At 37.2% G+C, this 27,995-nt stretch overlaps 7 protein-coding genes across 12 annotated transcripts in view; 3 read left to right on the forward strand and 4 right to left on the reverse strand.

Annotated features, from left to right (window-relative positions):
• Positions 1-11: 11 nt before the first annotated feature.
• On the reverse strand, positions 12-1,207 carry LOC133849086 (protein KTI12 homolog). The gene is made up of 3 exons (XM_062284958.1): positions 855-1,207; positions 446-792; positions 12-339 (listed from the first exon to the last, which is right to left on the reverse strand). The coding sequence occupies exons 1-3, from the start codon at positions 1,117-1,119 to the stop codon at positions 52-54; spliced, it is 900 nt and encodes a 299-aa protein (XP_062140942.1). The 5' UTR covers positions 1,120-1,207; the 3' UTR covers positions 12-51.
• A 447-nt stretch (positions 1,208-1,654) lies between these two features.
• On the forward strand, positions 1,655-3,442 carry LOC133848274 (protein SMG9). The gene is made up of 2 exons (XM_062283771.1): positions 1,655-1,814; positions 1,884-3,442. The coding sequence occupies exons 1-2, from the start codon at positions 1,776-1,778 to the stop codon at positions 3,300-3,302; spliced, it is 1,458 nt and encodes a 485-aa protein (XP_062139755.1). The 5' UTR covers positions 1,655-1,775; the 3' UTR covers positions 3,303-3,442.
• Positions 3,443-4,313: 871 nt separating this feature from the next.
• On the reverse strand, positions 4,314-8,364 carry LOC133849082 (carnosine N-methyltransferase). 3 transcript variants are annotated; one of them, XM_062284948.1, is made up of 5 exons: positions 8,110-8,364; positions 7,535-7,799; positions 6,711-6,922; positions 4,954-5,352; positions 4,314-4,895 (listed from the first exon to the last, which is right to left on the reverse strand). In XM_062284948.1, the coding sequence occupies exons 1-5, from the start codon at positions 8,247-8,249 to the stop codon at positions 4,481-4,483; spliced, it is 1,431 nt and encodes a 476-aa protein (XP_062140932.1). In that variant the 5' UTR covers positions 8,250-8,364; the 3' UTR covers positions 4,314-4,480. The 3 variants fall into 3 exon arrangements, with proteins under 3 accessions (XP_062140932.1, XP_062140931.1, XP_062140933.1); XM_062284947.1 differs by having other exon boundaries at positions 6,711-6,928; positions 8,110-8,363; XM_062284949.1 differs by having other exon boundaries at positions 6,711-6,829; positions 8,110-8,362.
• A 121-nt stretch (positions 8,365-8,485) lies between these two features.
• On the reverse strand, positions 8,486-12,004 carry LOC133849078 (BTB/POZ domain-containing protein 9). Its single transcript, XM_062284940.1, has 5 exons — positions 11,682-12,004; positions 10,859-11,507; positions 10,142-10,792; positions 9,636-10,082; positions 8,486-9,581 (listed from the first exon to the last, which is right to left on the reverse strand). The coding sequence occupies exons 2-5, from the start codon at positions 11,495-11,497 to the stop codon at positions 9,096-9,098; spliced, it is 2,223 nt and encodes a 740-aa protein (XP_062140924.1). The 5' UTR covers positions 11,498-11,507; positions 11,682-12,004; the 3' UTR covers positions 8,486-9,095.
• A 572-nt stretch (positions 12,005-12,576) lies between these two features.
• Positions 12,577-13,836, forward strand: LOC133848213 (eukaryotic translation initiation factor 3 subunit G-1). Of its 2 annotated transcripts, none has more exons than XM_062283695.1 (2): positions 12,577-12,731; positions 12,794-13,836. In XM_062283695.1, the coding sequence occupies exon 2, from the start codon at positions 12,794-12,796 to the stop codon at positions 13,601-13,603; it is 810 nt and encodes a 269-aa protein (XP_062139679.1). In that variant the 5' UTR covers positions 12,577-12,731; the 3' UTR covers positions 13,604-13,836. The 2 variants fall into 2 exon arrangements, with proteins under 2 accessions (XP_062139679.1, XP_062139680.1); XM_062283696.1 differs by having other exon boundaries at positions 12,626-12,738.
• A 622-nt stretch (positions 13,837-14,458) lies between these two features.
• LOC133848110 (large ribosomal subunit protein mL65) lies at positions 14,459-16,465 on the forward strand. The gene is made up of 2 exons (XM_062283505.1): positions 14,459-15,076; positions 15,135-16,465. The coding sequence occupies exons 1-2, from the start codon at positions 14,586-14,588 to the stop codon at positions 16,360-16,362; spliced, it is 1,719 nt and encodes a 572-aa protein (XP_062139489.1). The 5' UTR covers positions 14,459-14,585; the 3' UTR covers positions 16,363-16,465.
• A 5,719-nt stretch (positions 16,466-22,184) lies between these two features.
• LOC133849080 (neuronal acetylcholine receptor subunit alpha-7) overlaps positions 22,185-27,995 on the reverse strand; it is a 217,785-nt gene continuing 211,974 nt past the window's right edge. For all 3 annotated transcript variants that reach the window (XM_062284944.1, XM_062284943.1, XM_062284942.1), the window contains exons 13-15: positions 26,937-27,099; positions 25,149-25,292; positions 22,185-25,074 (exon numbers count right to left, since the gene is read on the reverse strand). In XM_062284944.1, the coding sequence (XP_062140928.1) occupies positions 25,066-25,074; positions 25,149-25,292; positions 26,937-27,099 (316 nt within the window). In that variant the 3' untranslated portion in view covers positions 22,185-25,065. The remainder of the gene's footprint in view (positions 25,075-25,148; positions 25,293-26,936; positions 27,100-27,995) is intronic.

Genomic DNA, 27,995 nt, shown 5'->3' on the forward strand with positions numbered 1-27,995 from the left:
AAGTGAAACGATTTGTATTTATAGTCTTCTATTAATTTATTGAAACTAACACTAGCAACCTGTTGTATTTGCATTTATGAACTGCACAAATAATTGCGGCACTTGCTCAAGCGGCGCGGGCGTCGTTTGGCTAGCACGACACGTGCTCGTTATGAACTTTTGTCGCAATCTGTTCAGTTGCAAAGCATTCATAGATGTGGTGACTTTGACGGTGCTCGAGCTGCCCTTGATGCGCAACTGCCCAAAGGCGCCAATCTTAATGGCGCCCAATATCTCCTTAATAATGTCCTGCATGAGAATGTCCAGGTCAAACAGATAGTTGGTGGCGCCCAACGGAGGCTGCAAAGCAACAAAATGGATATGGATTATTAAAATGATATCTAGGGATGGAAGTCGGGGCTGCCTTCTTCCGCACAAAGTCGTAATACAACGATGATATTCTTACGTTCTGTGTACTTTGGTTTGGCGGCAGTGGCTTCGTCTCGTAGAGCGCCTTGTAGATGGCCTCCAGATCGAGCGTATCCTCGGGCAGCACCACAACCAATGGACTGTCCCAGCGATTGTTGCTATGCGGCTCCTCGTAACGCATGCAAAGTGCATCAAAGATTTCCCTTGTATAGGGCACATTTGAATTGTTCACCTGCTGCTGTTCGCTCTCGTTCTCATCCAGTTTGTCGGGCTGCGTGCGCTGTGTGTTGAATGTCCAGGCCTGTTCCTGTGGTATGCAACTGAACAGCGTGCATTGCGTGGTCCGTGCCGCTTTTGTCATGCAAAACAATTCATAGCGAAAGCCTGCAAAAGAAAATGTATTGAATTTTTATTATTTGCGATGGCAGCTCTTAAATTGTGCTTACCCTTTATGTAATTGCCTGCATCGAGTATGACGAGATCGTCCTTGTTTAGATGACGCGATGCCTCCGACTTCAAATCACTGCGCACCACTTTTTCCTTCTGTGAGTCCGCAAAGAACGCGTTCTTCTCGTAGAGCGCTTTGGGCACCGCTTCGTTTTCGCTTATCAAATGCACCTTCCGCCCCTTGGCCACAAAGTACTGCTGTAGTTCGTGTGCACGCGTGGATTTGCCACTCGCTGGCAGTCCGCTAATTACAACAATTGGCATAACTAAACTAACTTAATAAGAATATAAATAACAAAAATATTGCCTGCTGCTTGCGCGTGTCGTAGTGCAGTGTGACCACAAACCGTTAAGTGCAAAATAAAATACACTGAAGTGCTACCCATAACAATCGATATGCGTTGTTATCGAGTTGACCAATTTGAAATTATAACCGCAACAGTATTTTATGTGGCCCACACAAAAGTAATTATTATTTAACTATCCATGTTTAATTGTAATAATTAACTGGGAGTAACATTCCTTTTTAATTCCTTGAGGCTTGCTGCTGCGAAGCGAGAACAATTGGTCACACTCCAGTGCTGCCAATGTGTGTATTAATAGATCATTTGAAATGATGTTGTATTGATTAATTATTTTCTTTTTCAATTTTTATTGTTATTTTATTATTATTTCTTCGGTGGGTCTTTTATAGTTGGTCTTGGGTAATATTTTTGGAGTTCAACTCACCTGTTGCTGTGTAACCAGCTGTGCTTTGCGTGGAGTAGTTTTTGTGTGTGCTCTACCAAATGAAAGCTGGTCACACAGCAGATCATATGTTCGCCAGGCAGCCAAAACAACAAAACGCTCAAAATACACCAGATCAATAAACAAAGCGGCGCAATCCTGAGCATTAATTGGTACACAAACAACACCAACAAATGGCGGAAACTCGCCGACGTTTTCGCAACAAGAAGCGGGTAAGTATGAAATGCAACTACGAAGTACGAACTCAAAATGAAGCTGAATCTGGCTTCGATCTCCTCTAGGATGATGGACGTCAGGGCGGTGCACCTTCCACGCCGGTGACAATAGCGCGTCGCGAAGATGCGCGCAATGCGCTGGTGCAACCAAAGATATTGCTCAAAAAGGAGACGGAGAGCAACAACAGTAACACGGGCAGCAGCAGCAGCAATAACGAACCACAGTTGCTCACCGGCAGCACATCTGCGATCAAGACGATCATCATCAATCGCAGCAGCGATGCCACACGTCACAGCAGCGAACGTGGCATGCCCACGGCGACGACATCGGCCTCCGTGTGTGCCGCACTCACCACCGCAAGCAACAAAGAGAAACCTCAAGGTGGAGCAGGAGCAACAGCAGCAGCAGCTTCAACGGCAGCTGCAGCTGGACAGGATGGGATGTTGGGGCCGCCCCGAATGACACGACCCACCACGCTGCTGATGTCGAATGGCGCCTTCAATGCCAATGCCCGCAAACTGTTTCACAAAACCAACACGGACTTCACCGTCATCGGTGTGCTGGGCGCCCAATCGGTGGGCAAATCGACGTTGTTGAATCTGCTGAGCGCTGAACGCGATGCCAACTACGATTACTATGGACATTTGTTTGCACCAGACGCTGATGAATGCATTTTTTCCACCCGACATCGTTCAAAGTCACAGCAACAACAATCACAACAGCAACCACAGCAGCAGCAGCAACAACAATCAAAATCACGACGCACCGAATCCTTGCAGTTTTTCATAACACGCGAACGTTTCGTGCTGCTGGACTCGGTGTCCTTCGGTAAGGAGGCAGAAGAGCAACAAGAGTTGCCAACGCTATCGCTCATCATGCAACTGCTAAGCGTGTGTCATGTTCTCCTGCTGGCGGTGGATGAACTGAGTCTGGAGCAAGTGCGTCTGCTGCAGACAGCTTTGCGTCTGCGACCCCGCTCACCCATCAAGAGCTATGTGCCCGGCCATCTGCCGCAGCTGATGTTTGTGCGCACCCGCGCTCAGCGACAGCATTTTGAGCCCGCTTGGCGTGAGGGCTTCGATCGCCAGTTGACGCTGCTCTTCGAGGCCAGCGGATTGCCCATGCACCGGGGACGCGGTGAGGCGAGGGTTATCAACAGTTTTGTGCTGCCTCTGGTACGCAGCAATGCGGCCACCTGTCATCATCCGGAGCTCTTTGAGTTGGTCCGCGAGTTTCGCGAACGTGTGCTAACCATGCAGCGCATCTCCATGTGTCCAAGTCATGACTTTAGCGAGTCGCTGTGGTTCGATCTGATGGCGGAGACGACTCGGAAATGCAATTCGGATAGCCAGCACTTTGAGAGCATCTTTGGGGACATCAAGCATCGGCATTTCGAGTCGCTGTGCTCAAAGAGTTGGCGCAACAACGAAGGCGTCGCTTCTGTCTCTGCTTCTGCCTCGAACTCGTGGCGCAACGATGCCTGAGCAGAGAGAGAGAAGGAGGGAGCGCATGCATGAGAGCGGGACGGCGATAGAGTAGCATTTAAGCTTAAGTTACAATATTAAATAAGATTTTTGTATAAATAAATAATAGATTTTGTTATGCAGAAGATAACGTAGTTGGAAAAAGTTTAGGTACTTAGATAACGATTTCGTTTTAGATAGAAACAGCATCTCAAAGATCATAATCACAAGTTGGCATTGTTTTGTATATAAAGTCAAGTTAACAGCGGAGTTTCCAATGATGTCGGATATTTGGTATACTATAACATTTAAAATATACTATATAGGCTACAAAATATACCAGACTGTCAAGAGAAGCAACTTAGATGTATTTTTTTTGCTGTTCATTTCACAGAAGCACAAATAGAAGGTTATTTAATGTCGATTTTAGATGGTAAAAATTCAGGTATTTAAATATTGACTGTCAAGGATTAACTGCAAAGATTTCGAATTATCTAGAAACAGCACAAAACGCGCTTTAAATTTGAAGTATGTATATAAAGTTGAACAGCGAAGTTTCCAATGCTCTTCACATACTCTATAAATGCTTTTTGAAGGCACCAGTTTTTGAGCTTGACAAAATTGGTTCGTTATGGATAGATACAGCAAGAAGTACATCAAGTATCCTGGCTTCAGCTTTAGTTAAGCAGTTATGCTAAAGTTACTAAGTTAAGTATTTCTCTTATTATATATCGCTTCTTCTGCTGCTTTTTATATATAAAGTTGAATAGCAAAGTTTCCAAAGAAGCTCTTCACATACTCTGTAAATGCTTTAGAAGTTTTTAAAAAGCTTAATTTAGCTTCACAAAATTGATTTGTTAAGGCAACCGTTACAGCAAAAAGTACATCAACGATTCGGTTTATCTTTAGTTAAGCAGTTATGCCAAAAGCTGAAGTTACTAGTTAGGAAATTCTGTTATTGTGTTTAGCTTCTTCTACTGCTATTTCTGTGTTCATATTTGTTATCCTTCCAAGAAGTTCCTTTCCAAACTGATTTTGCACTTGAAATTCGTATTGTTTATTTGGCGCTTTTGGTAAATATAGAAATGAATATGCGTGTTGTGTTTGATGTTGTGAAAGGCGGTGGGGGCGGGGGGCTGGCTTTGATGTGTTGTTTGTTGTATTTGTTTATTTGGTTTACTGCTGCGATGATGAAAGTATCACGTTTGCTTTGCCTGCGATTGCGATTGCATCTCTTCATCCTCCAACTGATGATCGAGATCATCGGCATCGGCATCGGCATCGACATCGACATCAATTTGAGTGTCATGATCGCGATTCACAATGAGATCGGGTGGCTCCTTTTGTTCACGTTCCTGTTGCTGCTCAAAGTTGTTGGGCGGCTTGCGACAGACCCAGAAAAGACTTTGGTATTCGCTCTGTTTCATCGATTGCGGATTCTGTGCATATTTGGTGCGTATGCCGGTGCGACAGCTCAATATATCAAAGCCAATGCTCTCCATAATGATGACGAGATCCTCGTAAGTCGGCTCAATGCTATTCTGTCCCTGCACATCGCTATAGTGATAGAGCAACGGACCAAGATTCACCCAAATGCCGCCAGGCACAAGAATTCTAAATAACGAGCAAAAAAATGTAATTGAAATTAGAAATAAAAAAAAAAGAGACTCACTTGTAAATGGTGCGTATGAAATCAATGACATTATTGGCACAATCGATAAAGAAACACGTGGCCACACAATTGTACGCATCGGGGGTTTTATAGACCTCCAGGAAATCTCCAGCTGCCATCTCGATGTTGCCCTTGGGAGGATTACGCACCGGGCAAATGTCGGGAAAACGCACCGAGGCCACCTGATCGGCACGTCGCATATTATTGACGTACTGATGCACCCACGGATAGAGCACGTGCTTATTCTCATAGTCGCAGAGATTGAGCACGAAATTCGAGGCAATCAGCATGAAGTAGGAGAACTCGTTGCCCTCGCACGCGTAGCCACGACAGGCCAGCTCATAGGTCAGCCTCCCGAGTCCTGCCCCAGGCACCAGAATCTTAATCTCATTCAGTTTGCTGTCAACAAAAACGAAAAAGAGGGGAAATCGTTAATTAATTGAAAGATCAATAAGAATACGAAATAATAAGAACAATAATAAACAAGAAACTCTTCCAATTGGTAAAGTAGTTAAACCTAAACGTAATCTTTAATTTTCGGAATGTTTAACCCTTTAAAACCCATATAAAAGACTTATCAATTAAATTATTATGTTTTAGCATTTGATATTTGATTATTGTCAATTGATACCTTTAATTTAAACCAGTTTATCAGATAATACAAATTATATGATGAATGCCTCAAGAACACTCTGAAAACTGTGGGACATAAAGGGTTAAACATTCAGAAATAAAAGATTTATGTTTAAGTTAAAATTGCATTCTTGGATATTAGAGAGCGATTTTGTAATTATAATATTACAAATAACCTTTAGTAAACTCATAAGAAATCAAATTTTAAAGTTCGAAAAACAAATTATTTGTATATAGAAAACTTTAAGCTAATAATTAGAAAATAATGCACAAATAAGTAAATACTATATTAAATACAGTAATATAATATAATAATAATAAATACTATAGTAATAATAACTCCTATAATAATAAGTATTTAAGATTTCTGTTAAAAACTATAATTCAAAATACTTAACTATAGATGACAATCGCCTAGCAAATGTATTTTCTAGAAATTATTTTATAGCATGTCAATTTAGGGAGTTAAGCACCTTTTGCTGATAATACATTTTGCTTCTCTATCATAATCATATTTCTGGTACTTTCAATAATAACTACAGTATTTGTGATTTCTGAAAATTTGGTTTCGATCAGATCAAAATTGTAGGAGTTATTTAAGAAATACTTTCGGATAGGAAAAACAGGTCTTAAATGCTTTACCTGGCAATATGGTATATTTCTGTATTCTATGGCATATTTTGAATGTAGTACTATATCAATACACCGAGTATATATATCGTATATTTTGTAGTATTTTTAGGTATATTCATTTGGTACATTTTAAGAATAATACCGCACTGTTTTTTCTTTTTATTAAAAATCGGTGACACTTGTTTTTTTTTTTTGGTATATTTGCGGTATATTCAGTTGGTATATTTTAAGAATAATACCGCACTGTTTTCTTTCAATACAAAATGGGTAACAGGTATCTCACAGTCGAGCACACTTGACTGTATGTAGCTTTCTTAATTGTTCATAATATGAAGTTATGTTTATTTTGAAATTTCCAGAAAAGTTTATAAAATAAAAATACCAAACTAAAGCTTTTCAAAATATATAACGATAAAGAATCCCACTACTCTAGTTGTTACCCATAATTGTAAAAAGAAATGAGTAATTAATTGCTTGCTTATAGTACTTACTAGTCGCTGGGCTTGTAGTATTCCTCGATGCTGTCAATGATCGGCTTGTAGGATTGCTCTCGCTCGATGGCGCATTCGGCGCTCCAGTCTCGGGCAATCAGTTTCAGCGTTGATTGAGCCTTTAAAATTTTGAGAGGTTCAACAACATCATCATCATCATCAGCCACAACATGATCATCATCATCGTCATCATCATGACCACCAACAAGAAACTTAGTCTGAGATAGAAATTTCGTTTTGCATTTTTTTCAATAGAGCTATAGAAATTCATCTCGGCCAAGCCGACAATGCCAATACCCTTTCTTTTTAGTATTTTAAAACTCGGTTTTCTTTGCTATAATCCTGAAAACTATTAACAAATTTTATTGAAAACTTGAAATTAATATATATAGAAATTATGACAATTATTTATTTTGTATTTTGCATAGAAAATATTTGTAGAAAAATTTCTGAATTATTCTGCATACAAAATATTTCTAGAAAAATTTCTATTACTTAGTTCGTTTATGATTTAGAGAATTTTGTTTAAGAAACACAACAGATCGGGACTACATATATACGCTATATACTGCAGGAATTAGCTCAATATTATTAGTTTCTTATTACATATTTTATCTTGTTGCAAAGTCACTGCGCAGACTCTTAAAAGTTAATTTCAAAAAAGAGAAAAAAAAACTGTCGATAACATAAACAATCATGCTGATTAGAACCCCATTATACTATCCCAATTGGAATGCCAATAACCACTTGTTGCACACTGTGCAATGTAAATGATGGAAAGATAGAAAGAGAGAGAGACTATCCCAACAGTACTTATTACTCACTTGGTCCATGTCGCCGTGTCGCACGTGTGCTGGCGGTTCATCGGTTTCGTTATCGTTATCGGTATCGCCGGCACTGCCGCTGCCATCGCCTGTGGGATACAGCACACGATCGCGCAAAATCTCACGAATCACAGCCTGATTGCAATCAATACCGTTGCCAACGGTATCCAAATGCGTGCGGTATTTTGAAAGCAGTCGCTGATCGTCCGCCGATAAGCTATGCAGATAATCCCATTTCTTCTTAAGCCTCAGATAGGCATATGGTCTGCACAATAAGGGTAGAGAGAAAGAGAGAGGAGATAGTTGAGCCGGCGATTCGATTACAAGTGAATGTCCTACATTTGCATACACACACACACACTCACACGTTCATTCATACATATGCATATGTTCACATTGGCCAAAGCCGCTTTAATTGATTTTCGTTATCAGCACACACATGACAAGCATAAACATGTCGCATGGTGGGGGTCGTTCATGTGTGTGTGTGTGTGTATGTTTGCAGTATGAATGAAGGGGGTAATGAGGCGGCGAGTTATTAAGCGTTTGTAAACAAATCGCATTTGATCACCCACCTGTAGTACTTGAAGGCATTCTGCACCTTCTGTATGTGACGGCGCTCCTCTTCATCCTCTTTCGCCGAAAACGCTAGCGCCGGATCCTCATGCATCTTGGGATGCATGGGGAACGGCAACGATGGCAACATGTCACTCATGTGCGCGCAAATTTCACAAACTTTTTATTTATACTTTATTCCTTTTGCCTCTATTCAGAGATGCCTCGCACACCGCCACCGAACGCACACATTGTCAAAATTCCATCTGAGCGAGCAGTGTGACCACAAATTGGATTTGAAAACAATATCAGCAACAGTGCGCACAACGTATCCGATTATCGATAACATATCGCAAGTTAAGGCGCTTGTTTTTGAATTAAGAATGCAATGATTGATTACTACATAGTTTGTATCTATTAAGTGCATTACATGTTGTAACAAAATGTTTTGGCAATAAATTAAAATCTTAAGGTGTATACAGAAATAAACAATTGCAACCATTTACATTTTTTCTTTTGTTTTGTTGTTTTGCTCTTAACTCGAAGGAATTTTGTAACGAAAAAACAGCATCAACAAAGTGAGAGGTAGGTAAGATAATTCGAATAATGCCATTAATTTATATATATATCGTAATTTGTACATTAAGTGTAATAAGGACGCCGACTGACATTGATACAATTTGTTTTCCGTCAACACAATTTGGCTGGGTTGCGTGAATTCATTAAATTAATTACTTAATCAAAAGGGGGAGGGTAAGATTTTAGCATATGGTACTTGCAGTAATTGGATATATATGTATATGTGTATAAATTAGTATTGCTTAAATAAAACGTAAATGACGCTGAAGTGCGTATAACAATAATATTGTATCGCAACATTTTTCGGATGTAAGTAAACATATTTAGAATAAGCAGCGCATTTGACCACAGGAGTATTTAGAGTTGTGACATTTTGTAAAAAAAACGATCACGTATAAAAAGTGTTTCGCACAGTCGAAGTCGCGATTTAGCGATCCGTCTGCTGCGGTTGCTCCGCTTGTTGATCACTATTGCCCAGCTCAACAAGTTGCCCAACTTCCGGCTCTGCAGGCACTGGCGCTTGCACTTGTCGCTGCCCCGGCTCGCTGGAGCGTGCTGGAGAGCGTGCTGCTGTTGTCGTTGGTGTTGGGGGCGTCGATGATGGCGTTGTCGATGTGCCAGACGTATCGAGTGGATCGCGATTCGCTTCGGCTGTTGAACGATTAAACAAGTCCAGATCGCCATTGACATGCGGCGGCCAACGGGACAACGAATCGCTGCCAGGTGAAACAGGAAACTCGACGCGTTCGTCCAGCGTTAAAGCAGCCGCTGCACGCGATGTGCTAGCAACATCATCGTCCAGCTCATGCTCGTCTTTATCCTTGTTCTGTTCCTTCTTGAGGTTCATCTCAGCAATCTGCTTGAGGAATTCTTTGTCCTGTGTCGGGCACTCCAAGTGCACGCAATGAAAGATCTACAAAAGAAAGTGTCATAAACATATTAAACGATTAAACTCAATTCGACTCACCTCATTTGCTGTATTTCTGGTGCCCACAATGCGTATAAAGACAATGGGACGTGGTGCAAAGTGTAAATTCTGCCAGGAGCGCGCCTTCTCCGTACGCTTGTCGACCACAGTTTGCCAATTCTTGCGATTCGTTGACGTCTCAATGTAGTAGCTATAGGTGCGATCATCGCAATCCCACAACAGCAAACGCATCGATCCCACATAGTAAGGTTGTCCCAATCGTACAACAATCTCGCCGCTGCCCAGCTGATGACACGTATAACCCGAATCCCAATCGTAGCCGGTATAATCACCATTGATTAGACCATTGCGTGTATGACTGACGCCATCCGTGACAATGGCGCTCATCTCCACGGTGGCCACATTGACATCGGGCGCCACAAAGCCATCAACCAGCTTGGGCACATTCGCTGTATGCGTTGCCTCCAAGCCCACCAAATGAAAGACCTGCAAAGAATGTGATGAACTATATGCAGAAAGGAAGAGGGAGAGAAAGTTGTACTTACCCGATTCACTGTATTCTGAATGCCCACGAGACGTATGAAACGCACGGGGCGCGCCTCAAAGTACAAATACTGCCAGGAGCGGCAATGATATTTGCTATAGTCGATGACACGTTCCCAATGCTGTTGATCGCCCGAGACCTCAACGAAATACGAATAGGCGCGACTATCACGATCCCAGAGCAGCATGCGAATGTGATTAATCATGCACATGGTGCCGAGTTCGACAACGATGCCATCATCATTGCAATCGCTGATGCAATGACGTGTATAACCATGCTCCATGTCATACGAGGTGACATCACCGTCCAGCAAAGCGGAACGACATTCGCCCTGAATGCAACGCGACATGAATTTCGCTGTGGCCACATTCTCTTCCGGCCACAAAGCGGCACGATAGGGTAACGTTTTCGATGTGCTGCACTCATCGATGGCATCAAGGATTTTGGCATCGAGTATTTCGGGCTTCAGGATGCCCGATGGACGCACCACTTGCAACAGATCCTCCAGACTTATTAGCGGTAGACGCACCAAGGAGACCACCGTTTCAATATCAATATCGGGATTGTAGCGACTCCATTTCCAAACGGATAAAAAGATTTGCACTTCGGATGCAAAGAAGCAGTCACGACGCAGCACCTCCTCCAACGATTCCTAGGGTTAAGAGAACAAGAGTAAAGAGAACTGAACGAAGGCGAGAAGAATATCCTTTATCCTCACCCTTGAGAGCATTTTGAAGGAATCGTGCAGCAGCAGCTCTTCGGCATTGCGATCCATGAACATGAGACAGACCTGTGTGAGCTCCTCCAGATTGTAAAGACGCGCGGCATCCAATATCATGCAAACGTTATTCAGCGTGAGATATTGACGCAAATAGTTGGAGATGGCCATCTCTAGATCCTGGAAACCATACTGATTGGCCATGCCCAAGATACCGATGATCGCATCATCGTCCAGCGTTGCCATCGACAGTGTGCCCGAGTATATGTAACGCAACAGCACCTTAAACGAATCCAACGGCACATCCAATGCGATCTGTCGCTGCGACGTCTCCGACATGCCGCCATAGAGCAGCGCCCGAAAGTATTCGCTGCGTGCTGCGAGTATGGCCCGATGTGCCGGCAAACGTTGCTCCTCGACCACGAATTCCACATCCGAGTAGCGATCGTTCATGCAGAGTCGGGCAATGTCCACTGAGAAGCGTTCTCCCAGATCAATTTCATTGCTGTATTCGGCGCCTTTGTAATTGGCGCCCGAGGAGTCTGTTGTGTTGTTGTTGTTGCTTTTGTTGCGGGCCAGGGTTGTCATGCTGCCGGCGGCAAAGCTGTATGGCGTCCGATGCCCCCCCTGGCTGCTCATTATTGTATAACTACGCATTGCAATTGTGTGTGTGCGTGTGTGGGTGATGATTGCATTTGTTATGCATGTGTGTGTGTGTGTGTGTGCGTGTGAGAGAAAGAACAATTTAACAGTTAGCACAGTTGCCCAAAAAACACAATTAAACAATATTTTGTATTTTTTCTCCGCTGGGGATGTCACTCACCTTTGTAATTAATTAATTTGCTGTGCTATGCAGCGCGCACTTTTTGCTGTCGTTGTCCGCTTTATTATTTATTCTTTCCTCTCTTTACATGCGTATGTGTGTGCGTGTGTGGATTTATATTTTTCTTGCTTTACGTTGTATTACCTTTAACGACTCTGTCTTCTTCTGTTAACCATCCACGTTACAAGTTACAAGTGTCCAATGTGCGTCTTACGCATTTTTTAAATTATATTGCTTTTGATTTGTAGTGTTATTATTGCTATTTGATGTGTTTACAATGTTTTCCAATTGTAGCTAGGCTGAGTTGTGTCGCACTTTGACAAACATATCGATGGCAACATTTAATTATCGATGTTTTTCTATGATAGTTGTTAAAATATCGAATTCTTATAGCCAAATTACATTATGTGACGAATTTGGTATTATTTTTAATGAATTCTCACTTTATAATAAATAGCTGTCTTAAAACTATTTTAATTACCGTTATAAAACCTATATACGTTTCAGCGCGTATATATTGCCGATAAGTTGCACCTGGTATATTTTCAAAGGCGGGTCAATTTTAACAGCTTGTATATGTTATTAAAAAAATGAAGATGACGCCCAAAAATATTATTTTTATTTTAGTTTTATTTTTAGTTTATTATATTTTATTTTATTATATTATTTTTATATATGGATTAATTTGGGTATTTTGTATTGAACGGTTGCCGTACTGAACTAGTTCAGTACATACCAACTACTACTACAAGTCAAGTACTACGATATTTCGATAAACCGTTAAGGCCAAAATAATACACAAATATATTTATAAACACAAATATAAATTCTACGTAAAGTTAATTTTCGTGCGTAATTTATGTTTTGCTTAACGTTAGGAAGTCACCAAAAATGGCGAACAACAATATCGATGTGCAATGTGCGATAACCGCCTATCGACAACAATAACACATCCCTAACTGTCTCTTTTCGTGGTGCGGACGCAATCTGCAAACTCGTGGCGAAATTTTGTATTTAATTTTTCGTTATTCATTCGCATAGCAAAACAAGGTTAAATGTAATAAACACACAAGTGCAATAACAATAAACTGATCGACTATTTGCAATTACAGATGCCTGGCGTTGAAACAATTAAATCCAGTTGGGCCGATGAGGTGGAACTCGACTACGGCGGCTTGCCACCAACAACTGAGACGATTGAGAACGGCCACAAATATGTGACCGAATACAAATACAACAAGGATGACAAGAAGACGAAAGTGGTGCGTACATACAAAATTTCGAAGCAAGTTGTGCCCAAGACTGTGGCCAAGCGTCGCACCTGGACCAAATTCGGTGAATCGAAGAACGACAAACCCGGCCCCAATTCCCAGACCACAATGGTCTCCGAAGAGATCATAATGCAATTCCTTAACTCCAAGGAGGATGAGAAGGCCAACGATCCACTGCTGGACCCCACCAAGAACATTGCCAAGTGTCGTATTTGCAATGGTGAGCATTGGTCCGTCAACTGTCCATACAAAGGCACCGCTATGGATACGAATCTTATGGAGAAGAAGGCAGCCGCTGCCGCCTCGGCAGCCGTGGATGCACCCAAATCGGGCAAATATGTGCCACCGTTCCTCAAGGACAGTCAAAAGGGTGGCATGGGAATGCGTGGACGTGATGATACCGCCGCCATTCGCATCTCCAACTTGTCCGAGTCGATGACCGAAGCCGATCTGGAGGAGCTGGTGAAGAAGATTGGACCACAGAGTAAAATGTATTTGGCGCGCGATAAAAACACCGGCCTCTGCAAGGGTTTCGCCTACGTGCATTTCAAACAGCGCAAGGACGCTGCGGCGGCTATCGAAATCCTCAATGGCCACGGTTATGATCACTTAATTCTGAGCGTCGAATGGTCCAAGCCACAGAACAATTAAAAAAAAATAATAAATAAATACAAACAAAACAGCGTGACGTGGAGAACGACATAAGGACATCGTGTGCATAAGCTAGTGGCGAAGGATTTTTTTTTGGATTTTCACTTATCAAAAGGCCCAAGCATACCGCATTTTGTTAAAGTAAATATAGTACGAAAGGTATCTAAGCTAAATACATATAAAAAAAAAACAAATAAAATAATGGTCTTACTGTTGCCAATTGATAAAAGAAATATTCAATCACAGTTTACTTTGTACACCGCTCAGAAGACGGCAACATTAGTGGGGTGCGTGGGTGTGACGTCACAAGTGCTGCTGTTCAGTGTTGCCAATTGTTTGCGCACAGAATGAAAGGAGAACACAATATGTTTTGGGGTGTGAGGGTGGGTCGGTCACAAGCGGAGCTGCTCAGCGTTGCCAACTGTAGCGCGATGGTTGGCAACATTGCGGGCGATACAAATTATTAGTCATTGCTTTATAATAAAAATGAATGTATGTATGTATATAAAAGAGAGTTGTTGGGATGATTTCTAAAGTAAATATTCAATTAATACTTTTACTGCCGATTAGCAATGTTTTTTTTCTGTTTTTGTCTGCCATGTAATAATAATACTATTGCAAGACACCCTTGGAAAGTGTTTAATTTAAGTCGTTAAGGGATTTAATATTTTTTGACAATTTAAGTTGAACTGCTGTGAATTGGCTATTGGAATTGTTGGTTTGTTTTAATTATTAACATAATTGTATTTAATAAAAATCTACAAAATACCGCATGCGATATATATTCATATAGTCATACTCATCCCTAAGAAATAACGATTGCTATCGATTGGCGTGCGATAGAAATTTGGTCAGCTGTTATCGCTATCGCTCTTACCCCACAGCACCGATGTCATAACCTCGTTGGCGGCGACTTCTTTGGCCCCAGCAATTTGTATTTACTTTCCCGAATTGTGTATTAAACTTTTTGTGGCCGGCGAAAATGTTGACGCTGCGACGTGGTGAACAGTTGCGTGCGCGTCTCCAAGCACTGTGCCGTCGCTGCCTCTCGGCCAAAACACAGGCGGCAACCAGCAATAACATCACAGACGATGCTTCAGAGTATACCGCAGAAGCCGAGTATCCAGAGATACGGGATTTGAGCTTTAAGGCACGCAAACAGCAATCGGCTGCCGATTGGCACAATGAGATAAAGTCGGTGCCCACTGTCGAGGAGAAGATGATTAAATTGAATATGCCGCGTTATTATGGCTTCAAGGTGGTCGATCTCAATGACAATCAAGTGCCGTACAATGCGCTGCCACTGACGCAACACTATACGCGCACAGTGCTGGAGGAGCAGAAGGAGGAGGAGCAGCCGGCTATGGCGGCGGCGGCTTCGGGGGCGGAGGAGAACGTTAAGCTGGATGCCATTGTGAAAGCAGCACGCGAAGATGTTATCGAGGCGCTGGAATATGCTCACGATATCTACAAGTAAGTTGATCACCACAGCCAGCTCACTTAGCTCACAAACTTCATCTCTTTCGACCAGGCATCAACTGACGCAGCTGGCGACGCCACCGGATGCAGTGCAACGTGAACGTCAATTGACACAAATCATTGTGGAGCAAGTGAATCGCGCTGTGCTGCAGACGCTTAGCGCTGATTATGCGCATTTGCAGCAGGTGGAAATCGATTACAATCCCAGGCACGAGGCCTTCTGGGCTGTGGGTGGCGTTGATCCGCCCAAGAATGTGGTCAAATCGAAGCAGGGCCACGAATGGCAAAAGGCCGATGCACACGAGAGCGTTGATCGCCTTGTCCAATACACCGGCGAACCATATTTGGCATTGAGACATCGCCTGCAGTTGCCCACCTGGCGCACCGCGGAGGAATCGCAGAATCTGCAGCTCGCTCAGCAGCTGCCACGCTACAAGTTCGATGCCCGCACCTTGGGCTACACCACCAAGCATCAGCATGCCATCAATGTGCCCGGCTATTGGCCAAGTGCCAATGCCCCCAACTTTGGTCTGCTCTCGTTCCAGTCACGTGCCCATTTGCAGCTGCGCCCGAAGTCGTATGGCGTGGAGGATGCGAAGGAGGCATTGCATGCTCTGGCCATCCAATCGTCGTATGCCTGGCTCTTGGCTCAGGCCAATTACAATGGCTTCAATACGTACAACGAACTGACGTATCCGCTGAACACACAGACTGTGATTACCAATGGCCGCGAATGGAGTTTCTATTCGTATCAATTGAATACACTGCTCGTCCATGGTCCCCACATCGATACGAATCCCGTGGTCAATTTCTGTCGCGGCACATCAGCATTGCCGCTCTATGGCGACATTAACGAAGCGGGCAAATGCGTCGACTTCAATGAGGCCACGTTGCGTGAGCTTCTGAAGCTTTACAGCAATGTGCCGAGCATTCAACGCACAGCGGATGAACTTTTGCCGTATGTTCGTGATGCGAGTTTGCGTCGTGCCGCCGACTATGAGAATGAGGAGCAACGTGTCTTCCTCGAGCAGACATTCAAGCATTTGGCCTCGAAGCGTCCGCGTCACCTGGAGATACCCGAAATCTACATGTGGGAGAAGCTCTACAAGATCGATCATCCCACCCGTAGCATGGAGCCGCGTCGTCGCTTCTTCGAGTACGGCATCAATCCGTGGCGTCGCACTCTCGACCAGCATGACAAGGAGTACGTGCCACGGGCTGTGCGGCCGGGTGGCAAAAAGAATCGCGAGGGTCGCTACAAGAAAACCTATTATCCCTAAGTCAAACTGTTCTATGCTGCCTTCTCTTTTTTTTTCTGTAATTATAAACGAAATGTAGCAACTATTAACTAAAATAAAAACATATTGTTTTTTGTTGTACAAACGTTGATGAGTTATTTTTCTTTTATTTGCGAAGCCAGCTACACTGAGAGAAAAATATCGAAATTCGAAAAATCTAAAAGTAAATTGTAAATTCTGATTTAATTTCTAAAAAAAAAACTTCAAATTAGATTTTTAGGTTGTAAAAATCTTGGGATACGACTTTTATGTCAAATTTGCATTTTTAGATTAAAAACATTTTATTTTAAGAATTTAATCTTGCCTCTAGATTGAAAAGAAGATTGGAAATCTGGATATCAGATCTTGTGATCCTAAAAAAAATCTTAAACCAAACTTTATTCTTTACTTATCGTTTTGAGATTAAAAACTTTTTTAAAATCGAAAAGATCTAAACGTTCTTGCTTAAATTTTGACATCATATACAATTGATTTACGATTTTATTCTTGACTTTAGCACGTTTTTTATTTATGTGTAGGAAAAAGGAAGATACGAGATAAGTTTTACTTACGATTTATGTGAAAAGGGAAATATCCTGAACAACTTAAATTTTACAAATAATTTTCGACTCTTTTTTCTTATCATTTCAATCAAAAATTGTACTTTATTAAATTTGATTTTATTCATAAACGTTAGATAACTTGTATTTTTCATTTACAAAATAAAAAATAGTCATATAGGAAATTTCCATTTCTTTACTTGCAATAAAGTCTGAATTCCGTATAGTCTACAGCTCTGAACTTTGAAATAGCAGTGCAACACAAAAACAAACTAAATAACGGATTTTTATCATATTCCATTATGTAAAATGGAATATACATATATACGACTCTCTTACAACCTTTGGTCGTAGTTCTTGGTGACAAAAGATAGTCTTTTTTTTTCCAGGACGATACCAAGATATTTTACATAGTTCAGGTTGGTCCAGGGTCACATCTTCGGAGTGAATAGCTGGAGTAGTGTCAAGTCTCCTCAGAGTAAAGAACGGGTTAATTGTTTTTGTGGGAGTGACCTTCGGATTCCACCTTCATCAAGCAATCCAGGTATCCTTGAAGTCCGTTTGCAGCTTCTCATCGGCTGGAAAAGTTGTACAATACAGTATACATAGGTAGAGAGCCTTGGAGGGATCTTCAATTGGTATGGGTAGATCAAACAATTTACAGACCATTGAAACGCATTTTTTTTTTTTTGTTTAATTCCATATGGTTTTGCATTCTTTAATATCCGTTTTATTCTCTTGTGTTTTTCATTTATTGTTTAAAACATTTTTATTTAATTGCGTATTGTATCGGTTTTTGTTTTGTTTTTTTGTTTTTTTGCGATTTATTTACTAAGTTAACATGTTTTTGCCGTTGAGTAGTTGTTGGCATTTTAAATTGTTTAGTTTTTTGTTTGTTCGTTTGTTTTTTTTTTGGTTTAAATGTTTTGTTTTAAATTGCTTTTTTTTTGCATTATGCTTTCATTAGTTTCTTAATTTATTAATGCTTGTATGTGTGTGTGTGTGTGTTATTTTTTTTTGTTTTTTCTGTATTGTTTTAAGAGTGTGTGTTTTGATTTCTCATTGCTAAAACAATTTTTAATTCAACTGTTTATTTATGCAGTTAGCTTTAGATTTTTAAATTTGGATTTTATTTTTGTTTTTTATTATACAACCATATGCTTGCTTGTTGTTCTTGTTGTTGTTGTTGTTGTTGTTATCGTTTAGGGTGAATAATGAAGAATGAAAAGCATCGAATACGTTTAGCAAATAACTCTACATTGTATTGCAACGATTTATTGTCGTAGACCGAATGAAAAGTGAAACAAATGAAAAACGAAAAAAAGTCCTGTTCCACATTTCACTTTCTTGGCAATTCCATCGACATTTGGTATCAGTAACAAAAAAACTGTTGCGAATTAAACATACTTTTGAGTGAGAGCCTGAAAGTAGACTACACTTTTTGTAGGCAATGAGGCAAATCAGTATTGAATATTTGGATGAGCCTAAAAGTAGACTACACTTTCTGGTAATGACTATCGAAACTGTTCTAGCTATCGAATTGAGCATGTGTGAATGTATTTGTGTGTGTGTGTGTGTGTGTGTGTGTGTGTAGTTCTACCCTTTTGGAATGTAAGTCAATATGCAGCATTTTGCCTAATCACTAATTAGAATTTAAGTACTTATAGTTGTACTTGTACTACATGCTATATTAAAATTACTTTTATTTTGGCTTTTCGATTTCATTTTAATTTCCATTTTTCTTTTTTTTCTCTTTTCGTTTTTTTGTTTTTTTGTTTTGTTTTTGTTATAAGTATATTTTATATTTATTTATTGTTTTTCCATTTAGCACTTAATTGCAACACAGCTAATTTAATATGTGTATGTACTTCAAGTTTATTTAATATTATTATTATTATTAGATTCTTGCTTGGCTTTTAATCATTTTCTTCTTACGAGTCTAGGGCCTTAGCTTAAGTACGAGAGTAGTTTCTAACTCTCATCACGAACAAGAACACACTATACATAGTAGAGTACCTGTGTGTCGTCAGTGTGTGTGTGTGTGTGTGTGTTTGTGTGTACGTGTGTGTGTGTATCTTAAGTATTTAGTTTAGATATTTGCTTTACACCAACATCACTTGCAATGTTTTATTCGTTTTTTTCGTTTATTGAGGGGAGCATTCCGAAAAACATTTTCACTGCAATACCAACAAATTGTTCAAGTTTGTTTTGATTTTTCGTTTTCGCTGTGAAAATGCAATTCGGAATGACACCATTGCTTTTTTTTTTAGGTCTAGGTTTATTTCTTTTGTTTTTTTCGTTTGCTATTTTTTTATTTGAGTGTCTTTTTGAAGAGAGTAATCATGATTCTAAGACCTCGCATCTTAAGACATTACCAATTTGTTTCATTCTTTCTTTGTTTTCCAGTTTTTAGTTAAAGATAGTTTAGAAAAAGACAGAAGGGAGATAAACCAATAAAAAGAAAAAAAATTAAATATTTGACATAACGAAACCTCAACAAAAGATAGAACTAAGAACGACCTCAACTAAAATTGATATTCTATGGTATATAAGGTCGCTTGCCTATATGCTTTAAATGTTTTGCTGAAGAATTTTGCAAATCGATTTTCACGTTGTCGTTTAGAGATATGTGTAGTGTAGAGTAGGGGGAGAAAGTGAAGCTAAGCCTGCGTTCTATGGCAAATACAAACTCGATTTGAATTAGGTTCTTATTGTTGTTGTTGTTGTTGTTCTTGATTGCCAATCCTATATATGTACGTAGTTAGTTAGTTAGTTAGTTAGTATAAGTTTGTAGTCATAGTTGTAGTATTAGTAGTAGTAGTACTTATAGGGTTAGGTACTCGTATTCGAATGCCAGTGCCATAATATATTCTTTTTTGGGGATTAGTCTTTAAAGATCTCTAAACTAAAGCAAAGTTTTCAATTTGTCTGTCTGTCATTTTTTTTTTTGATATAATCGTTAAACGTGTTCAAGATTTTTCTTTTTCTTTTCTTTTGTTTTTGTTTTGTTTTTTTTTTGTTTGTTTAATGTTTTTTAGTTAGTTTTGGAAACCGAATAAAGTTGAGGTTCTCATTGAGTTCATATTGAGTAAGCCAATCTAATATTGATTATAATTAGTTATTATGTTTTTTATTAGTACTTTAATATCTGTTTTTTTTTTGTTGTTGTATTTTTTTATTCTTTAGTTAGGAGTGTGTCGAAATTCCTGGCATTTCTTGCATTTCGTTAAACCGTTCTAAAGGGACACAAAAAATATCGATACAAAAAATAAAAAACATACATTGGAAAATTATATCAAAATCTAAGTTTCATAATCTCTTTTGTTTGCTATTGTCAAAATGATATACACATACTATATTCTCAAGTATTATATGTTATTGACTTGGCGATTGTCTATACATATTTGTATAAGGGGAGGGAGGGGAGTGTAAGTGAAATTCTTTGATAGATTTGAAAGGAAAGGAAAGGAAAGATATGAGATTTAAGTTCAAATCAAGTGATTTTCGATTAGAAAATGGTGTTTATGTCGAAAAAGTTACTAGCTGTATTTATTCTCAGTTTATTTAGTCAGTTAAAAATGTTAATAGATTAAACATAGCTTGTGAGTGATATTTTGTATTGTATATTTTCTGTTTGGAAGTCGGTTGAAATATGTATAAAACGCAGTTTGTTGTTGTTGTTGTTGTTGTTGTTGTTGCTAATACTTTTGTTGCTGAATACTTTCTGTGTGTGTATGAAACCATTTGCATTTATTAATACATACATACATACATATATTTACTAAAAAAAGTTTATCAAAAAAGTGTTGTTCGTTTTTTGGTTTACATTTTTGTTGTTGTTGTTGTTGTTGTTATCGTTTTACTTTTCTCATTATATAAATTTAATTAACTTAATAACCAAAGTGTACAACAAAAGTGTTTCATTACTTGTATTTTCGGTTTTCAGTTTCAGTTTCTTTTTTTGGTTTTTTTTTTGTTTTTAATTTTTTGTTATTTGGCAATGCTACGAGGAAAAAATTACCCTTTAGTTGTTGTTGCTGCTGCTGTTGTTGTTGTTGTTGTTTTATTCTCATTGATACACTTGGCTTCACCTTTATGATTGATTTGATTTTTGTTTTTTTTTTTTGTTTTTCATGTTTATTTTGAACTCTATTTGCATAGTTTTTTTTTTCTTTCAGTGTTGTTGTTGAATTGCTTTTGGTAGTAAATTCGCGTTCAGCTTTTTTGTTGTTGTTGTTGTTGTTGTAGATGTATTTGAAATATTCAAGCAGAAATTTAGTTAAGTGTATTTAATGTTATTAATTTAATTTAGTGTTTATTTAATTTAACTTTTAATTTAAATTTAAATTTTAATTTGGTAGTTTTAAGTAGTTTTATTTTGTTTCTTTTTCTTTTTCCTTTATTCTTTGTAGTGCGTACTTTAAGCATTTAAAATGTTCTTTTAATAATGTTGTTTATAATTAGAGACATAGTTCAAGTTAGCCGCCGCGCACTCTTTTTTTTTAAGAGTGCTTGCCTGCAAACAGCCAGCCAGCCAGCTTTTTGGTCTTGCGCTTGAGTTGAAGTCCATTTCCACAAAATTTATTCGAATTAACACTATCAAAGGTGAGAGTTTTTTTTTTGGAGAAATTCTGAATAACAGTTAACAAATTGAATTTGAATTTAATTGTATTCATTTATTGAATTGAATTGAATTGAATTTTATTTCTATATTTGCATTGATGTTAAAAACAGTTCTTTTGCTTGTAATAACATTCTGCTGTAAAGCTAACAGCGCTCTGTTAACATATACTTGTATAAACAACTCTTGTAACAGTCAGCTTTAACAGCGCTCTGTTATCATATGTGAGCAAATCTTGTAACAGTGGCGCTTTTATAGCAGTTAGCTTTTCGACCTAATGCCAGCTTTCGACCAACAAGCTTATGTTTATGGCTGTTGCGTTTGCATGTGTGTGTGTGTGTGTGTGTGTGTATTCTGTGTCTTCGTGTTTGTCTCGAAACTTGAGCAGAGCTTTATGTGCAGCCGCTAGACGACGCTAAAAGCTCCGCTGTAACGGCTAACAGACGGCTAACAGTTTCGGATATATTCGTTAAACTTGTTGTTTAAATATTTTTTTCATTTTTTTTTTTTTTTTTTTAATTTTTGTTTAATTTAAATCAGTTTAATTTGTCGAACAATTTAGTTTAAAGTTCTCATGCAATTAGTTTAATTTAAGTTGTTTGCAATTTAGTTTTGGTTGTTGTTTAATTCTTTTGTGTTTAACGTTGTGTTTAATGCTTGGTTTAAGTATAATATGTATATAGTAAGTAATTGATTTATGTGTTTTAATTTTTTTTTTTTTTTTTGCAGATTGTTTTTTGGTTTCGTTTTTTGTTTTGTTTTTTTTTTTGTTTTGTTTTTAAGATTAAGGAAGACCTTTGCTTTTGTGCATAGCCCTTAGTAGCTTTTTTTTTTAAATTTGTTTGTTTGGTGTTTGGATTTTGCAGCTGCATTTGATTTGTATTGAGTTTATTTCTGGCTGCCTAATTTAATGTACACATATAGTTTTTTTCCAATTTCATTACTATTTTTATGTGTGTGTGTGTGTTTTGCTTTCACTAGAAAAATACAGTTATTATTGTATAGCTTACGTGGCTAGAAAAAAAAAACACAAAAACAAACACTGAACTATCAAGTTTGATTTGCCGATCTAATCTATATAGTATATATAGTATATATATATGTATATGGTGTATAGCTAATACTTAGTACTTGATTATATAAGAAGCATGTCAATGTGACACAAGAAATTATAATTCGTTTACAGCGTAATTGTTTTTTTTTCTTTGTTTTTGTTTCTTGTTTCTCTTGGATTTCTGTCTGTCTGAAAGGGTTTTTCTTTTTTTTGTTTTGCCCCTATATCATGTGTTATAAGCCTTATGCAAAGCAAAATACATACAAATTGTCTATTTCTCTTTACTAACTCAAAAAAAAAAAAACGAAAATTTGTTGTGTGTATTGTTTTTAAACTTATTTGTTTTTTTTTTGGTTTTTCAGTTATTAATATTTGTTTTTGTTCTTTGTCTGTAGTCTGAATACATTTGTTGTTAATGTTGTTTTTGTTGTTGTTGTTGTTTGTTTTACGCTACGCACGAATTTGCTGTTAACTTTTTGCTGTTCTTTGTTTTGAAATTTGTTTTTCGTTTAAAAATTCATTAGATTCTATATTTATATATATATATATATATGTGTGTGTGTATGGTATATATGTATGTATATATATAATATTGTGTGTATGTGTGTATGCTTAAGTAATTGTCATATGTATATGTATATTTGACTAACCTTTCGCTCTAATGCTTTATCTAACACTTACGTCTAAATGTACTGTTATTAATTATAATAATTTATTTACTTTTTATGTGTGATTTGGTTTTTTTGTGTTTTCTTTTTTGTTTTTTTGTGGTTCAAATTTGTGTGTTGTTTTTATTTTATAAGCATTACTTGGATTTTCATTTTGCAAATTTCATTTCCATTTTGTTTCTGTTTCATTCCGCTACATTCCGTTAATATATATATATATTTTTATTTTCGACTCGTTTATATATGTATATATTTATATATATATATGTATATATATAATATTTAAAAATAGTTAACTTTATACTTTGTTTTCGACTTCTAGAATCATTCGCTTACATCGCTTTGATCTTTTTCTCATCGTTTTTGCTACTACAATACAATACTTAGCTGTTTCATTTCCATATCATTTCATTTCATTTCTTTGCGTTGCGTTTCATTTCCGTTTTGTTGTTAAGCTTTTGTTTTTTGGTTTCTTCGGTTTTTCTTCTGTTGTGGTTTTGTTTTCTTGTTTTTTGTTTCTTTTGGCCATGTTGTTTTTCTGTTTTCTGTTTTCTGTTTTCTGTATTCTGTATTCAGTTGTTCAGTTTCTTTTTGGTTTTCAGTATTCATAACATAATTTTAACAATATCGAAACGAATTGTGTTTGGAATTCAGTTTTCGTTTTTCGTACGTCATTAAAATTGAAATTGAATTGAATGCGGTGCAAATTGTGCTTGTGGAAATCTTAAATAAGTCGATACCGAACACATACATATATATATTCTATTTGTGCTGTTCCGCTTTTCAAAATCGCCACAATTTCGCCACTTGCAGTGAAATTGTATTTCGGAACGTGATCTATACATATAAGTTATCAAATACGTGAATAGATGATATACATAATCAGGTTTTTGCATTTGTGCTGTTCCGCTTTTCGAATTCGCCACAATTTCGCATTTGCGGTGAAATTGGAATTCGGAACGTGACATATAAGTTATCGAATGTGTGTGAATAGATAGATATACATAATCAGGTGCGACTTTTTATGAACTGCATTCGGAATCGGAACACTTTAAATTTCGGAACATCGTTCAGAAGTTTTTACAGAGCGTTGTTCAGTTTATAATAAAAAATAAATATATATATATAAGATATAAGTTGACTGTGCATGTGTATGTCTGTGTGAGTGTTGTCTGTGTGTGTATGTGTGTGTGTGAATGTATGGGTGTATGTGTTTGTGTTTGTGTTTGTGGCTTGTTCACATTGAATTTGAAATTTTATTGTGACTGGTTTACGTTTTGTTCATTCATTTTTCTATCACAGCAACATATTTGTATACACTATTTTACATACTAAAAAATCAAAATCATACCAACAAGAAACCAACTTGAAGTTGAGGAAAAACTGTTGAACAAATTAGGAAAATTAATTATTTTACAATAATTTTTGTGTCGAAAACGAAAAACGAAACGAAAGGCGAGAAGATTCGGAATAAATCAAAAACAAACTGTCGTACAATTTGTTGAAAAAGTCAATTTTTCATATTTTTATTGATGAAAGTAAAATATAAGTATAAGGTTTAAGTTAATTTTTGGTTTTTGAGAGAAGTTGAAGTTGAAAAGCATTTACTTGTTTATGTATTCTTTACATTTTTTCGGGTTTTGATCATTATTGTGTGTGTTTTACATTCTTTTTTTTCGTTTTTTTGTTTTTCTGCTTTGTTGTTGTTTGTTTTCTTTTACAAAAGTAGAAACAATATTTTGTACGACTTGAAGTGAAGTATTGAGATTGGAGTAGATCGTTGACAGTTAAGTGTGAAGCCATTTATGGGAACTAGAACCGATCGAAACAATCGAATCCGAGTTAGTAATAAAGTTAGTTAAATAAAATGTTTAGTATATACTTACAATGAAATGTGGCGCCGAAAACAACACCGCCAACGTGGCTATAATGGTGAAAAGCGTGAAAATAATAAGGCACAAGCGATCCACGACCATTGCCGCAAATTTCCAGTCTCGCGTTATGTCGCCTGTCTCATCCTCTTTTTTCAGCTAAAGAACAACAGAAATGCAATCAATCAAAACAAATCTATAAATTCAGTGATTGATTATTATCAATTCATCAATCAAAAAGACCAAAAATTTCTAATAAGTATAACAATATATCTGTAAGTTGAAAAACTTTTGAAAGTGATTGATAAATTAGTAAATCAATCTTCAAATCCAGTAATTGATAACAATTCACAATTCACAATGAATCCATCAATCATCAATCAATTTATGAACTAATACAAATATGGCAAAATCAATTAAGGAATTGGTCAATCAATCAATCCAAGAGTTAATACTAAGATTAATTGTTTATCTCTCAGCAAGAAATTAGTCAATCAATTCAATTTCTAATTAGATAATTGATAAATCAATCTTTAATCCAGTGATTGATAAAAATTGATGATTCACAATGAATATTCAATCCATTAATCAATTTATTCATTTACCAATCCTGGCAAGACCAATGAATAAATTAGTCAGACCATACATCAATCAATCAATCGAAGAATTAATATTAAGATTAACTGTTTACCACCAATCAATTAGACGATCAATTCAATTTCTAATAAGATGTTCAGATTATCTATTAATCAAATTTTAAATCGAGCGAGTCCATCATTCAATCAATCAATTTAAGAATTAATATTTAGATCAACCAGGGATTGATAATAATTCCTAATTAAACATATGCAATCCATTATTCAATTCATTCATTTATCAATCCTGGCAAAAAATTATCAACAAATAAATCAACCTATCAATCAATAAATCAATCAATAAATAGATTACTAATCAACTAGTCAATCAATTCAATTTCTAAAAAAACGTTCAGACTACCTATTAGTCAACTTTTAAATTGAGTAATTGGCAAATCCATTTTATAAATTTGTCAATAAATCAATCAATTAATCAATCAATTTAAGAATTAATATTAAGATTAACCAGGGATTGATAATAAACATATGCAATCCATTATACAATTCATTCATTTATCAATCCTGGTATATCCTTATATACAAAACTTATCAGCAAATAAGTCAACCTATCAATCAATTAATCAATCAATAAATAGATTACCAATCAACTAGTCAATCAATTTAATTTCTAAAATAACTTTCAGTCTACTTATTAGTCAAATTTTAAATTGAGTAATTGGCAAATCCATTTTATAAATTAGTCAATCGATAAATCAATCCATCAATCAATTAAAGAATTAATATTTAAATTAACCAGTGATTGATAATAATTGATTATTAAACATATTCAATTCATTCATTTATCAATCCTGGCAAAACTTATCAACAAATAAGTCAACCTATCAATCAACAAATAAGTCAACCTATCAATCAAAAAATAAGTCAACCTATCAATCAATAAATAGATTACCAATCAACTAGTCAATCAATTCAATTTCTAAAAAAACGTTCAGACTACCTATTAGAGAACTTTTAAATTGAGTAATTGGCAACTCCATTTTATAAATTAGTCAATCGATCAATCAATCCATCAATCAATTTAAGAAATAATATTTAGATTAACTAACATATTTTCATCTATTAATCAAACATTAATTTGAGTGATTCGCTAAATCCATTAATAAATTAGTCAATCCATCAGTTAAGAGAATTTGACATCTGACCTTACCTGATCGGTTATCCAACGCAGCTCCTTGAGTATCAGCGCCAGTTCGTATTCCGCCGAGGAGCCGAGACAGGTGTGCGAGATGGCCTCGTGCATTCGTGCATCGGCAACGGCGGCAACAGGACCAACTGGACCCACCGGACCGACGCTGCCATCGTCGCCTTGCCTGTGAGAAGAGCTCAATTAAATGTATCAATCAATCGCCAAGTCAATCAGTCAATCATGCACAAGTAGGCTATTTGTTTCCTCTTCCTCTTCCTCTCCATCTTCAACTTATCTATTTGCCCATTCTATTCAATCTTATCCTCGTTCTCGCTGCACCCTCCAATCAAACAAAATATTCATCTGTTGACTCGACAAACACTTGAGGCGAGTGTGATATGTTATGATGATGATATTCTTTGCTTTTGCCCTCGTTCTCCTTTTCTTTCATTCTCTTTTTCATTTCGCTTGTTGCCTTTCTGATTTCCATATTCATTTTATATATGGATATTTTTGAAGGCTTTTCTATGTTTGTTTTACTCTTTTCCCATATTATTTGTTAACTTACTTAAATACAATTGTTATTTAAATATGCAAAAATATCATGATGTTAAATTTAGTTATTATATTACAAGTTGAAAATTGTATGCTTCCCTTTTACTATTATAAATTGCACAGCTAATTTGCATCTTATTTCATTTGAAATAAATTTGCAACAAATTTGAATTTTCTACAAAATTGAATTTATAAAACTGTTAAAACTAACATTAATTGGTTCATCCAAAAAAAAGTTTGCAATGAGTTCAACCGAATTCCCAAACTAAGTGTTATTAATGCGACTTAAGAAGTTTGAAATATTTCTGAGGAACTCGTTGTTAGATTCATTAATGCGTATCCCAATCAAGAAAGCTTTAAGGGTTAACTCCAGGAATTTGAGGAACGCAAATGCGTTAGCCAAAGGGTAAAGTCATAAGAAAACGTCGTAAAGTGTGACAATGCTGAGTGGAGAATTTTGTACTTCCACGAAATGCTGGGATGCTACTTATAACATAGAAATACTATAGACTCGAGTGCTTGACG

This window comes from Drosophila sulfurigaster, chromosome X (genome assembly GCF_023558435.1).
Source record: "Drosophila sulfurigaster albostrigata strain 15112-1811.04 chromosome X, ASM2355843v2, whole genome shotgun sequence".
Lineage (NCBI taxonomy): Eukaryota > Metazoa > Arthropoda > Insecta > Diptera > Drosophilidae > Drosophila > Drosophila sulfurigaster.

What these genes read in the sequence shown, in the direction of transcription:
- LOC133849086 (XM_062284958.1), bottom strand. Translation starts at nt 1,119, where the DNA reads ATGCCAATTGTTGTAATTAGCGGACTGCCAGCGAGTGGCAAATCCACG. An exon ending in TGCAGGCAATTACATAAAGG is followed by an intron (nt 793 to 854) that starts GTAAGCACAATT and finishes TTTCTTTTGCAG; the next exon opens with GCTTTCGCTATGAATTGTTT. An exon ending in CAAACCAAAGTACACAGAAC is followed by an intron (nt 340 to 445) that starts GTAAGAATATCA and finishes GTTGCTTTGCAG; the next exon opens with CCTCCGTTGGGCGCCACCAA.
- LOC133848274 (XM_062283771.1), top strand. Translation starts at nt 1,776, where the DNA reads ATGGCGGAAACTCGCCGACGTTTTCGCAACAAGAAGCGG. An exon ending in GTTTTCGCAACAAGAAGCGG is followed by an intron (nt 1,815 to 1,883) that starts GTAAGTATGAAA and finishes GATCTCCTCTAG; the next exon opens with GATGATGGACGTCAGGGCGG.
- LOC133849082 (XM_062284947.1), bottom strand. Translation starts at nt 8,249, where the DNA reads ATGAGTGACATGTTGCCATCGTTGCCGTTCCCCATGCATCCCAAGATG. An exon ending in TACTACAAGCCCAGCGACTA is followed by an intron (nt 5,353 to 6,710) that starts GTAAGTACTATA and finishes TTTTGTTGACAG; the next exon opens with CAAACTGAATGAGATTAAGA. An exon ending in TTCATACGCACCATTTACAA is followed by an intron (nt 4,896 to 4,953) that starts GTGAGTCTCTTT and finishes CTCGTTATTTAG; the next exon opens with AATTCTTGTGCCTGGCGGCA.
- LOC133849078 (XM_062284940.1), bottom strand. Translation starts at nt 11,497, where the DNA reads ATGAGCAGCCAGGGGGGGCATCGGACGCCATACAGCTTTGCCGCCGGC. An exon ending in TTCAGAATACAGTGAATCGG is followed by an intron (nt 10,083 to 10,141) that starts GTAAGTACAACT and finishes CATTCTTTGCAG; the next exon opens with GTCTTTCATTTGGTGGGCTT. An exon ending in CCAGAAATACAGCAAATGAG is followed by an intron (nt 9,582 to 9,635) that starts GTGAGTCGAATT and finishes TTTCTTTTGTAG; the next exon opens with ATCTTTCATTGCGTGCACTT.
- LOC133848213 (XM_062283695.1), top strand. Translation starts at nt 12,794, where the DNA reads ATGCCTGGCGTTGAAACAATTAAATCCAGTTGGGCCGATGAGGTGGAA.
- LOC133848110 (XM_062283505.1), top strand. Translation starts at nt 14,586, where the DNA reads ATGTTGACGCTGCGACGTGGTGAACAGTTGCGTGCGCGTCTCCAAGCA. An exon ending in TATGCTCACGATATCTACAA is followed by an intron (nt 15,077 to 15,134) that starts GTAAGTTGATCA and finishes TCTTTCGACCAG; the next exon opens with GCATCAACTGACGCAGCTGG.